Here is a 12,687-nt window from a genome sequence, read left to right as displayed (position 1 = left end):
ATAAATGACATGGGTTTTCTTGATATTTTATCAATATAAAATACAATAATAATTTTAAAACACTTTTTAAAAAAAAGCAAAAATCTTTTGATAGTACTGTTTTATAGTAATGTTTAAAGTTACCTTGTTTAATATTCAGATTTTTGAGAAAAAATATTTACTTAGAACAATCAGCCAAAGAATTGACAATGAAGATATTGAAATAGCTTCTGCTTTCTAAGATCAGCCATCAACAGTAAGGAAACAAATTGAACAAATATGGTGCAGAGTAGGACTTGATAGACCAGCTAAGAAGGTCTTGAAAAGATATTCAAATGTCATGATACGTCTATACCTACAAAGATCAGCATTGTGCTATGTATTTCCTGTGATACTCTCTGGAAATGAAAGTTGGATTTTAAAGGAGCAACATAGGAAGAATATTGATGCCTTTATACTTTGGTGCCAAAGAAGATCCCTGAGAATACAGTAGCAAACAAGAAAACAAACCAAAGGATTATTGATTATATCAATCCAGAGTTCTCTCCTGACCAAGCTCAAATTATCATTCTTCATTTATGTTATGCAAAGACCAGAACACCAAAAAAAGTTTCTACCATGTTTCCCCAAAAATACAACATGTCCTGATAATAAGGCCATGCCGCATTTTTCTGGTGGGCAAAATTATAAGCTCTCTCCCGCAAAAAGCCTCCTGGACAACCCCCCACCTCCGGCCAGGCAGAGCGCTGCTCACCAACCTAGTGGTATCCCAAAGGTGCCAACCGTGGGAACTGGGGGGGAGGCATTGCTTGGCACCTACGGGATACCGCTAGGTTGGTGAGCAGCGCTGTGCCCAGCAGAAGAGGGGTTTGCCGGGCGGCTGCTCTCTTGAGAGCAGGCTCCCAAAGAGCCGGGCACAGCCTCTTGGGCGAATGGTTGTGTTGCGCTGTCGCAGCAGTGCAACACAATAGCCATGAAGCAACCACGCTCATGAGCAGCCACCTGGCAAACCCCCTTTCCAGCTGGGCACAGTGTCATTCACTGACCTAGGGGTATCGCCAAGCTACGTGAGCGCCTGTTCGCCGCTGCCCGGCTCCTGTGGCTTGGCGCCTTCAAAATGCCAGTGAATGGTGCTCTGCACGGCTGGATGGCTGCTCGTGAGCGTGGTCGCTTCATGGCTGTTGTGTTGTGCTGCTGCAACAGCGCAACACAGTCATTCGCCCATGAGGCTGTGCCCGGCTTTTTGGGGGGCCCGTTTGCAAGAGAGCAGCCGCCCGGCAACCCCAAAACAATAAACCCTCCCCTCATAATAAGGCCCAAGCCATATTTTGTGGGTAAAAAGAAAATAAGACCCTGATTTTCGGGGAAACATGTTAATGGTTGGGAAAGGTGGAAGGAAAGAGAAGAGGATGATAGACTCAGTTACAGTGGCAACAAGTACATCATTAAGATACTTAAAAATTAGAGATTAGGGATACATCATCATGGAAAATATGTGGTTGCTAGGAAATGAAAATGACTTGATGATGCATAATCTAGCTTGTTCTGAACAGCTTTTTCTCAGTGGTAATATTTTTCAATGTCTAAAACAATGTTTCTTCCAAAATATTAATATGTTTGCTAAATGGAAATAAAAGTTCAAGTTATTTGAAATTCAGTTCATTTTTATAAGTTCCAAATAAAGATAATTCAAATAAAATATGTTTTTCCCATGTGAAGTGAATTGCAAAATCTATGTATATTTATTGTCTTAGATTGAAAAAACTGTATATTACACCAGGTAGGAACTCTATAATGCATTCCTGTGACATGCACAAAACTATTTATTGAATATACAGTATATTTTTTAAAAAATGTCTTTAGATGTAAAACCTAAACCTAATAAAGAAATAAACCAAATTATGTGGTTAATGTTCTATTAAAATGGTTCTTCACTTTTTTGCCATTTTTCTTAGTACTATTGATTTTTATTGCTGTTCTTCATTACTTTGAAATGATAAAGTAAAACAGTTGAGCAAGTAAACACCTTACCCAAAATGTTGGTGTTTGAATCCAATTTCTTATTATTAAGACAAACCTGTCTTTAATGCTTTTAATAAAAAGCATTGGAGTCATTTTTATGTTCTTACGAAGCTTTTTTATGGTAGTAACCAGGCAGTGAAAAGAGTTTTACATATAATGAATTGCGGGAAAAGAAATCTTTAGATTTCCAGTGGATGTTATAAAAAAGGTTCTACAATATTGTTGTAGATATTATTATTGTAGAATACTGGGTGCGAGTTGATGTTATTTTTAAGATTTTCCCAATACAGAACATGAATAATGGTAATTGTGGTTGTGTCGTGCTTTAGTTATAATTAAACTACTGATGTTCACTTCAGAGGGGAAATATGCAGGATCCATTCTTTGTACATATTGTAATATGACATTCTTTTCCTTAGGCTCACGAACGGTCAGAAAGTTCTGATGTGGCATTTGTTACCCAACTGGTAAAAAAGTTGATGATCATCATTGCACGGCCAGCACGGTTGCTTGAATGTCTGGTAAGCACACAAGAGTTTTTAGGGGCTTTGTAAGATAATAAAATCTTCTAGGAACCAGATATATGCACTCAGCAGTTTAAAATCTATGTCCAGTATTGAGTGTAAGAAAATATGTCTCCAAACAGATTACATAAATCAGAGAACTAGAGACTGTTTTACGAAAAGACTGTTATTTTATGAATTTTGTATTATTTCATAGAATGCTTCATTATAATTTTATGTCATTTAATGTTTTATAAACATAGCCAAATTTCAATTCATGGGAGTCTTAAGTCCTGGATTTTTGACACAAAATCATCCATCCATCCATCTCTTCCTCTGGAAGCTCAAGTTGCCACATACAGTTCTCGCACATTTGTACTTTGTTGTTTTGGCAACTCCAAAAAGTAGGGTCAGCTATGAAATGACGACAAGCTCAAAGTCACCCTCTAAATTTCATGGCCGAATGAGAATTTGAACATGGATCTTATTATTCTTAGTCTAATATATCCAATTGATAAATGATTTCAGTTTTATATATTCATATAATATATTTCATGCATAAGGAAACTATGGCATTACATATCCACTTCTTCAAAAACCTTTAGGCCTTAAATTCCCCAGATAACTTTGTAATATTTGAACTGAAAGTTATTTTAACTATTTGAAACTAATGGGACTGCACCCCAAAAGTTACTCTTCTGATGTAGATTTTCCCCCTCTCTTTGAACAGTTGATCATTAATGTATATTTCAAATCATTTTTGAAAAATCAATTGCTGAGCTCTCTGGAAGATTTTTTTTAAAAAAATCAAAAGCCTAATTATTTAAATTATGTGTACAGATTTTTACTGTAGGTAAATAATAAAATAAGAACTTATCATAATTGATCTTTCATCTGATAATGAACTGACTTGATTTAACTGGAGCTTTTTAAGAAAGATACATGTTAAACTACACATCAATAAAAGCTTCAGGAATTCTACAAAGTGTGACTGAATGTGTATGCATATTACATGGACTTCAAAAATTCTTCTTATATGAAAGTATAATTTTGAGAGCATATTTAAATTAAAAGTAGGTCAATATGATATTCTGCTTATAATTATTAAAAGGAATTTTTACTTGTATTACTCTTTGCAAGTCTGTATAGGGTTGTTCATAAAAATTGTGCTGAAGCAACTACTTTTAGTTACATGCATATATCATTAACTGGGATGTGGAAAGATATTAATTAGCCTCAAAATTGTTTTAAAATGAAAAATGGAAGCAGATACAGGATGAAATTTAACAGTGATAATGTCAAGCTGGTTGTGACTATCATCAAATGATGTGTCAGGACCACAAAATATACAGTTAACTGTGTCAATACTGTTTGGGTTTTACTTAATGTTTTTTGTAGTTCAGTTTATTGTATCATGTGCCAAATTTATTCATTTAATCAGTCATCAGCTTGCTCCTGTTATTACTGGTCATTTCCTATAATAAAAAAGATCATCTGGTTTCATTCTTCTTGTTTTTGTGTACTGCTGATGAAGAGATGAACATCTTAATGTCTTTAACTGATTATTGCAAATTATTTTTTATAAAAGAGATCCTTCCTACAATGTACAATGAAAGATTCACAATGTAGTTACAATCACATATGCCTTTTTGAAATAAAAAAGGATTATCCTTTCCCTCTGATCACGCGTTATGTGCCAAGTGGCTGAATGCCAAAATAATAATATAATGCATCCTGGAATACCTCCAAACAGAGCAGCTTAATACAGTTACATTGTAATTTTCAAGTCACTGATTTTTAGTACTGTAGCATACTTAAGATTATTCATGTGACTTCAGGAAATGTTCTAGTGATATTTAAACCATTCTATGTATTCAATATAAATAATACAATACATTTTTATTTTCGTTGTTGAATTTATTTGCCACCCATCTCAATCACAAGGTGACACTGGGCAGCTTACAATGTTAAAAAGAATAAAGCAATGCAACAGTATGAATATAATAAAAATAAAACACTATAAAATATACATTTTCAACTATAAAGCTAAAGGATGGGGCGAAGAAATAAACTGAACATGGGAAGTGGGTGCAAGCTGTTATTAATCTATTAGCCATCTTCATCTTTTTTATACCGTTATAACATAGAATGCAGTGAATGGTTGGCCAATTTAGATCAGGGATTTTTCTGATTTTCTGTAGCTTAATATTTCTTCTACTTTCCCTAAATTGTATAGAAGAAGCACTTTACAACACAAGTTGGAGTATTACACTGCATGTTATGTGCTGTCTTGCTCCTTATATGGCTATTCTTTCAATTCCCATAATACTTTTAAATTAATCATTGAGCTTGGTTTCAGTTGTGTGCCTTCTAGCTCAGCCAAATGACCTCTCTGATGAACCAGCTATTTTAGTAGGCAGGGTGTGATGCTTTTGCATATCTGTTCCATAGTTATGCAATGCAAAATCGTCTCTCTGCAGAGTTGTAGGACTAAATAAAATAAGAAAAATAATTTTAATTAAGAAATAAGAAAAATCGTTTCCATAATTTTGTTGTCTAATCTTTCATTGCCCTTATGGTGCCTTAATGAGAAGTTTCAGTAATATCATTCTGAATCATCTTTTATCTATGGATTTACATTTTTCTAAAACACAACTATGCCTTGAGAGCAGTAATGGGTTGTGTCATAAACTTTAAATCATTTTTCAATCTTGATTTAGAAACTCACAGAAATTTAAGTTAAACTATGCATTTTATTTTCATATTTCTTAAAATAAATTATACTTATATACTTAGTTATAAGCATTTGTTTTTGAAATCAGATTAAATATTCTCTTTCTGTATCCTTTTGCTTTAGGAGTTTGATCCTGAAGAGTTCTACCATCTGCTAGAGGCTGCTGAAGGCCATGCCAAAGAAGGGGGAGGAATTAAATGTGACATCCCTCGTTATATTATATGCCAGCTGGGCCTTACCAGGGATCCCTTGGAGGGTGAGAGCATTGTATTCTTAGAACTATAATGAAGCAGAAAAGAATAGGATATCACAAAGCAACTTAGTCATTCTCACAAACATTAACTAGCACATAAAATCTAATGAGCACATCAACTGTTAAGAATGTCCGTAAGTTTTACGGTGTCCCATTACATTTATATAGTGTGTCTATGCATTTTCATTATTACTTTAATGATATATTACACACTCCACATATTACACACTCCAAATTGCACAAAGCAGAACTCTACCAAACGGCGGTCCTATGGGCTGGAAAGGACGAGTCTTCTGTTTCCCCCGCATTTGCAATGAATCCTCCCAAACTGTAAGTGAAATGGGAAGGAAGTTTTTCCCCTATCACTTTCCTCCTATGAGGATGGCTCCATTGGACTTCAACTTCTTTTGCTAGGGGAATACTGTATGCCAACTTTTCTCATTCTCAATGACTTTAAGATGACTTTAATCCCAGAATTCTAGGAGTTGATGTCCTTAAAGCCACCGAGGTTGAGAAACACTGTGCTAGCCTATTCTTGAATGCTCAATTCTAGAATTAGCCCACTAATTTTGTGTGCGAAGTGATCATGCATATCATATCTTTCATTGCTACAATATCTTCTGCATTAAATAGAAATGCACATGTTGCGGACTAATTTTTCTGAATATTGCCCACGAAAACAGTGAAAGGATAAATTAGCTTTTTATAGGAGAAGGTGCTTTTTACAGCAAAATGTAGTGTCAGAGTACAATAATTTGTACTGAAGATGACAAATGGTATTTGGTATTTTTCATTTTTGTCTTGGAATTTTGCTGAGGCTTCAGAGGATTCATAGACTGAAATAACATTGAAATTCAAAAACAAACAAATAGAAAGGGAAAAACATTAATATATAAAATGAGCAAAAAAAGTCTATATAGGACTTTGATTTTTCCAAAATTAACATTATAACCATCTTACTTATTTTAAACATAAAAAAGGTCTTATGAGAAAATATACTGTAGAATCTATCCTATATATTATTCAGAATAACCTTATACAATATTAAGGAGATGTATTTGCATAGTTACAAAGTTAAGTGATATAAGTTAATTACAGTGACCATATGTGACATTTTGGTTTGGCCAAAAAGTTCTCAGTATGAAAAATCTTACGTGCTACTGTTTTCGACCCATCAGCATCCAATATAGACCCCGTGCAAAAGCTCTCCCACTCTTTATACTAGTCAGTATTTCTCAAGGAAAAAGGCAGGCAGTGGCAAACTACTTTTGAAAATGCTGTCAAGAAAACTATAGGGAATTGTTCAGCAATTGCCAGGTGTCAAAGCTGACTCAAAGGCGCGTGCGCGCACACACGCACACACACGCACACACACAAGCTGTACAGGAAGGACTGCAAATGAGATATGGGAGTAGGTGTATTAGTCTTTGAATACCAATGATGGTATACTGTTACATCTTAAAAGCATATTTTTCCTTTCTTTCCAGAAATGGCCCAGCTGAATAGTTGTGATAGTCCAGATACTCCAGAGACAGATGATTCTGTAGAAGGAAAGGTAGTGATTTAACAGCTCCATTCCATAATACAAAAATGTTTCTGCACTGTTATTAGCAAAGTTTAAGTTGTGCACATGTATATTTTTTCTAATGATAATTACAGTGGATATAGAGTTTCTGCACACTCCTGTTAAAATGCCAGATTTTTGAGTGCAAAAAAATCAGATCAAGATAAAGCACTTCAGAATTTTTTCCACCTTTTCTATAACATACAAGCTGTTACAACATACATGCTAGTATAATATACACATCCACATCCACACAGGATTCCACTTTGTTTTTCTATTGGATTGGACAAGGATGGAAAAATTCTGGTGATTTATTTTGGTCTGATTTTATATAATGGGTTTTATAATGGGAAATATTTAGAAAATGAATAGAAAATTAAATTTGTTAGAGTGGCCATATTTCTGTTTGATAAATAGCAATAGCACTTAGACTTATATACCACTTCATAGTGCTTTACAACACTCTCTAGGTCAGGGGTGTCAAACTCACATTGTGATGGCGGCATCACGTGATGTATTGGGACCCCTCCCCCCTTTGCTAAATCAGGTGGGGATGGGCCAGCACATGATGCATCTGACCCACGGGCTGCAAGCTTGACACCCCTGCTCTGAATGGTTTACAGAATCAGCATATTGCTCCTCACAATCTGGGTCCTCATTTAACTGACCTCAGAAGGATGGAAGACTGAGTTAACCTTGAGCTGGTGAGGATCAAACTACTGGCAGTCAGCAGAATTGACCTGCAATATTGCATTCTAACCACTGCGCCACCACAGTTCATAAATTGAGTAATTGAGAAATTACTCTTATTGTCACACACACACATACACACACACACACACACACACCCCATCATATCTTTTTGTAGGAAGTGTGACCTCATTTAACACTAAAGTTATTACTGTTCTGGACTCTGTTGACTTCTGAATCAACAGTCATTTAATTTTTTTTAGGTTGAGTCTCAGCCTATTTCTTTAAGGAATTGGGTTATCTGTGCCTTTTTGAAGAATGGTTGTATTAGCTCCTCTTGCAAGGAGACATTCATGAGAACTGAGACCCAGTTCCTTGTCTACTCCTTCACAGTTTGTACCACCTATGAGGGCCAGGGATCCAATCCACAAGTGGGCAGTCCTTATTTCACCAAGTTCATTAACTCAAGTCACCCGCTTCAAGCTCCTTCCAATTTTATTATAGAAATTGTCAGGATAATGATAGAAAAATCACAAGTAACTTTAGCAGCACAATGAAATCATAATATTTCTATTCATTTATACATCCAAAGAAGAATTGAGTTAGTGGTTAATATCAGTTATCTATTGAATAGATTAAAAGTGGAATGAAAGCTATTTTTGCTATTTTCAGAATCGGGGAGCAACTGTGCAATCTAAGAAAACACCATCAGAAGAAGAGTTTGAAACTATTAAATTAATCAGTAATGGAGCTTATGGGTAAGACTAATAAGTTATACTAGCATTTGTTTTTTTAAATGAGATTTTAAAAAATAGGTTAATGATGTGAGAATGCCAATAGTTGTATGTTAATATTTTAAAATGGCTGCAGAAGAGATTGTATATGCCATTTGTTTTGCAAATTATAGGAATGAAACTGTAGGCTCTTTTCTAACTTTAAAATGCTTCCCACTCTTGAAATTTGTGATAGCTCTGCAGTAGAATAAGGCTGGTTCCTGTGGTGATTTTGCCGAAACCTTGGAGGAGAATAACAGGATGAGAAAATTAGAGTGCCATCCCTCCCCCACACTGCTGTTTTAGAGTGAAACAAACCATTATTGGGAAGTGCCACAGTAATCTTGCTCAATTATTACAAAAGGGGTGGAAATGAGCCCTATATTTCTGGGATCACACTTCCATGTGTGAATTTCATGTGTTCAGCAGCAATGCATTTAATAAGAAAACCATCATGCATCAATGCAAGTTTCATTCCACTACGGGGATGGCTTTCTCCCTTATTTTGTAATGTGAGTAGGGCTTTCCTTTATGCCCAAATGGAAGCAATTATATTACATATATCTATAACAACATTCACCTTAGTGACAGCTGAGATTACCTGATGCTGAAAACATTTCCAAGCAGAAAACATTTTACACAATTAATATGAGAACTGACAGAACTATAGCAGCAAAGATCTTCTCACATACTAGTGTAGCAGTGAGTGTAATGTAAGAAGTGCCTATTCCATGTCAGGTGGCCCAGATATCCAAGATGAAGTGGTGATAAATGTTGAGGTGTACTATTGGTCATAATCCCAACTATAGGGAAAATATAATTTGCCTGCATAAAGTGTCATATTAGTAATCAAAGCAATCAGAAACTGGCATCCAGCACCAGATTGAATTGGTGGTCCCTCAGAGACATTATCTGTATGACAGCATATGTCATGCCTGATGCCTTTAGACCACTCTGTCCTCCTGGCTAATCCTCATCACTAGTCAACACCTTACTAGAAGCAGGTTGATTCTAATCAGCTATTGTTCCTTTTCCCCAAAGGGGGCTATAGAGAGTAGGAGGATTTAAATATGCAATAGTATTATCATGCAGATCTCACCCCTTTGGTTAGCTGTGTCATGATAAAATGTCAACTTAATGCAACTTCCCACTTCCTTTGCAAATATGTGCTTTGCATGTCGTGCCTGTGGCATGTCCTCTTTGGTCATAGGTAGAGTTCTGCTGTTGCATTTGGGTCACCAGACCCACCATCTACTGCGCTTTCAGTGCACTTACATTTAGGAGGCAACAGTTGCTCCTCCTTCTCTGACCATTATTTCTATTCCTGTGTTCCTAACAAGAGAAATGGCTGAATGGTTTCCTGAAATGCCAACTCACATTCATTTTATGAAGGGGAAATGCTCCTGATTCACCATGAGGCCAATACATGGCACCATTGCTGCCTTAGAAAGACTAGCCACAGTGCTAAAATCAAGCCTCCTCACATTGATCACTAAATATTGATCATATTCCCTCTTCCCAGTAGCTCTCACTGCCTTGGTCTATTCAGTGAAATTTTTATAAGGAAGCAACATGTTTTAGATAGTGTAATGAGTGAACCCTAAACTGGAGATGGGAGGGAAGAGAAGCCCTGTGGGTAAACCTCTTGTTAAAGTATAAAACGAAAAGCTTTCTTGAATGTATATGCTCACATTCCTTTCACGTTGCAATACAGTCAGTACCAGTGTGTGATCACAGAACTCATTGGAGGAATCCCCCAATAAGCCAACTATCTTGATTTGGGGTAAAGGGTGTATTTAAACTCAAAAACTGACTGAATTTGTCTTTCATTCTTTTTTTTAAACATATGATTAAAGCTCTTGTTCAATACAGTATCTTGGATCAAAATTAAAACTACAAATAGAAATAGAATTGAGATCTGGAGGCTGCCTCTGAGGCAGCAGGCAACTAAATACTTGCACACCAGTTATCCCCTGATCAAGCAGATGCACCAGTCCATCAATGAGTCCAATTGTCAAGCTGCAATTTTTGCCTTTGTAACTCACTTGCCAATCTCTATAATTAGTTAGCTTCTGAGTGGCTCTCTAGATGTACCAGTTGCTTCTTCTGTTCCTGCTATTTCCCCACAAAGTTCTACCACATTCTAAACCGATAGCAGTAGGACCATATCTAGAAAATGTTTTGACTCGGGCTGACACCATCCTAAACTAGCTGTTCTGATTACAGAATTGTTTATATGCAGAATGTTTTGCAAATCCCAAATAAATATGGACGTGCAGCTATTCAGATCTGAAGCAGAAAAGATACTTTGGAAGGGATCTGACTGAACACACTTTCGGTACCTATCAGCTGAGGGAGGGCCTGATAGGAGCTTTAGATGTACCTTTTCTCTTTTGGATTAAATGGCTGTACACCTCTCTACCTGAAAGACTATTTCCAAAAAAGGAAAGTGGCCAGTTTTTTCAGAGGAATATCGAATCAAGCAAAAGAGTATTAAAAAAATCTTAATATACAGGGCGTTGATAAAAATAAAAATAATATTTGACTATAGAAGTTATATTTGAAGTAAAAGTTACGTATGAATGAAACAGATTCATTATTTCAAATTTTGCAATGCTAAACTTGGTAAATAGATTTATTTCTAAGTGTCTTTTGTTTTTTCTTGGTTTCTACTTTCATTCCTGATTACTGAATCCCACATAAAATTCTATCCTTTACTATAAAAAAATTAACTTTAAAATTCAAGTAGAGTCTGGAGAACAAAGACAAATTACTTGGTGCTAGTTAATCCTGTCCATTTTGTGAGTTCTTTTTAGCTTTATCGACTGGTCAAACAGGTGAAACTTCAGATGTATTCTTTCTCATTTCCTGTATAACATATTGTTCATGTGTTACTATAGTGCAGTGTTCTTGGTGCGCCACCGGAGTACACGTCAACGTTTTGCAATGAAGAAGATTAATAAGCAGAACCTTATTTTGAGGAACCAAATTCAGCAAGCTTTTGTGGAGAGGGATATCCTAACTTTTGCAGAAAATCCTTTTGTTGTCAGCATGTTTTGCTCCTTTGAAACCAAGCGGCATCTTTGCATCGTCATGGAGTATGTGGAAGGTATCCAAAATTTACCCAGACATTATAGTAAATGTATTAATCAAAATGGGAAGAGATGTATTAATCATTAGGAAGAGAGAGATTAAATATGATGATTCATTTAGATGCTAGGGTACTTCCATTATTTTCTCAGTCTAGGATTTGTTTCATATCTTTCAAGATAGAATGAATATATTGTGCTACAAATCTTGCTCTGTTTCACCATATTTCAGTAATATATGCCAAGTCTGTATATTTGTCCATCATTTTATTCTGAATGAAAGAGAGCTTACCAATAGAATTAGTATTTATCAAAGCAGCTAAAACAATACAGCTGGTTGTGGAATGAGCTAATTGATCCAGAAGAGGAAACAGGCACCAAATACTTCCCACTGATTTTTCCTAATGCATTACCACCAAATTATAATACAATACAATACAATAGCAGAGTTGGAAGGGACCTTGGAGGTCTTCTAATCCAACCCCTTGCCTAGGCAGGAAACCCTATACTGTTTCAGACAAATGGCTATACAACATCTTAAAGACTTCCAGTGTTGGGGCATTCACAACTTCTGGAGATAAGTTGTTCCACTGATTAATTGTTCTAACTGTCAGGAAATTTCTCCTCAGTTCTAAGTTGCTTCTCTCCTTGATTACTTTCCACCCATTGCTTCTTGTTCTACCCTCAGGTGCCTTGGAAAATAGTTTGACTCCCTCTTCTTTGTGGCAACCCCTGAGATATTGGAACACTGCTATCATGTCTCCCCTAGTCCTTCTTTCTATTAAACTAGACATACCCAGTTCCTGCAACCGTTCTTCATATGTTTTAGCCTCACATTTCCCTGGTCTTCCTCCGTATCATTATCTGTTTAGCATTGTATGGTAGAATAGGTGGAAATATCTTATTTTTTGCTCCTTTTATATATTAACGTAACATTTCTCAGTTATGTGCACTATTGAGAACAAATCTAGAAAGTGATCTATTATTTTTACAATAATGCATTGGACTAAAATATTGGACAAACGTTCGGGCCAATAAAATAACATTCAAAATTCCTAGTCTAGAGTTAGTTTTTCTTTT

At 35.8% G+C, this 12,687-nt stretch overlaps 1 protein-coding gene across 8 annotated transcripts in view; it reads left to right on the top strand.

Annotated features, from left to right (window-relative positions):
* MAST2 (microtubule associated serine/threonine kinase 2) overlaps window positions 1-12,687 on the top strand; it is a 165,331-nt gene that overhangs the window by 127,806 nt on the left and 24,838 nt on the right. For all 8 annotated transcript variants that reach the window (XM_081948304.1, XM_081948302.1, XM_081948301.1 and 5 more), the window contains 5 exons: window positions 2,421-2,522; window positions 5,362-5,494; window positions 6,979-7,046; window positions 8,418-8,503; window positions 11,419-11,627. In XM_081948304.1, the coding sequence (XP_081804430.1) occupies window positions 2,421-2,522; window positions 5,362-5,494; window positions 6,979-7,046; window positions 8,418-8,503; window positions 11,419-11,627 (598 nt within the window). The remainder of the gene's footprint in view (window positions 1-2,420; window positions 2,523-5,361; window positions 5,495-6,978; window positions 7,047-8,417; window positions 8,504-11,418; window positions 11,628-12,687) is intronic.

The sequence above is a fragment of the Natrix helvetica genome (genome assembly GCF_964273705.1).
Source record: "Natrix helvetica genome assembly, chromosome: 3".
In the NCBI taxonomy this organism is placed as follows: domain Eukaryota; kingdom Metazoa; phylum Chordata; class Lepidosauria; order Squamata; family Natricidae; genus Natrix; species Natrix helvetica.
Note: the sequence above shows the minus strand (reverse complement) of the source record. Positions and strands in the feature narration are given on the sequence as shown.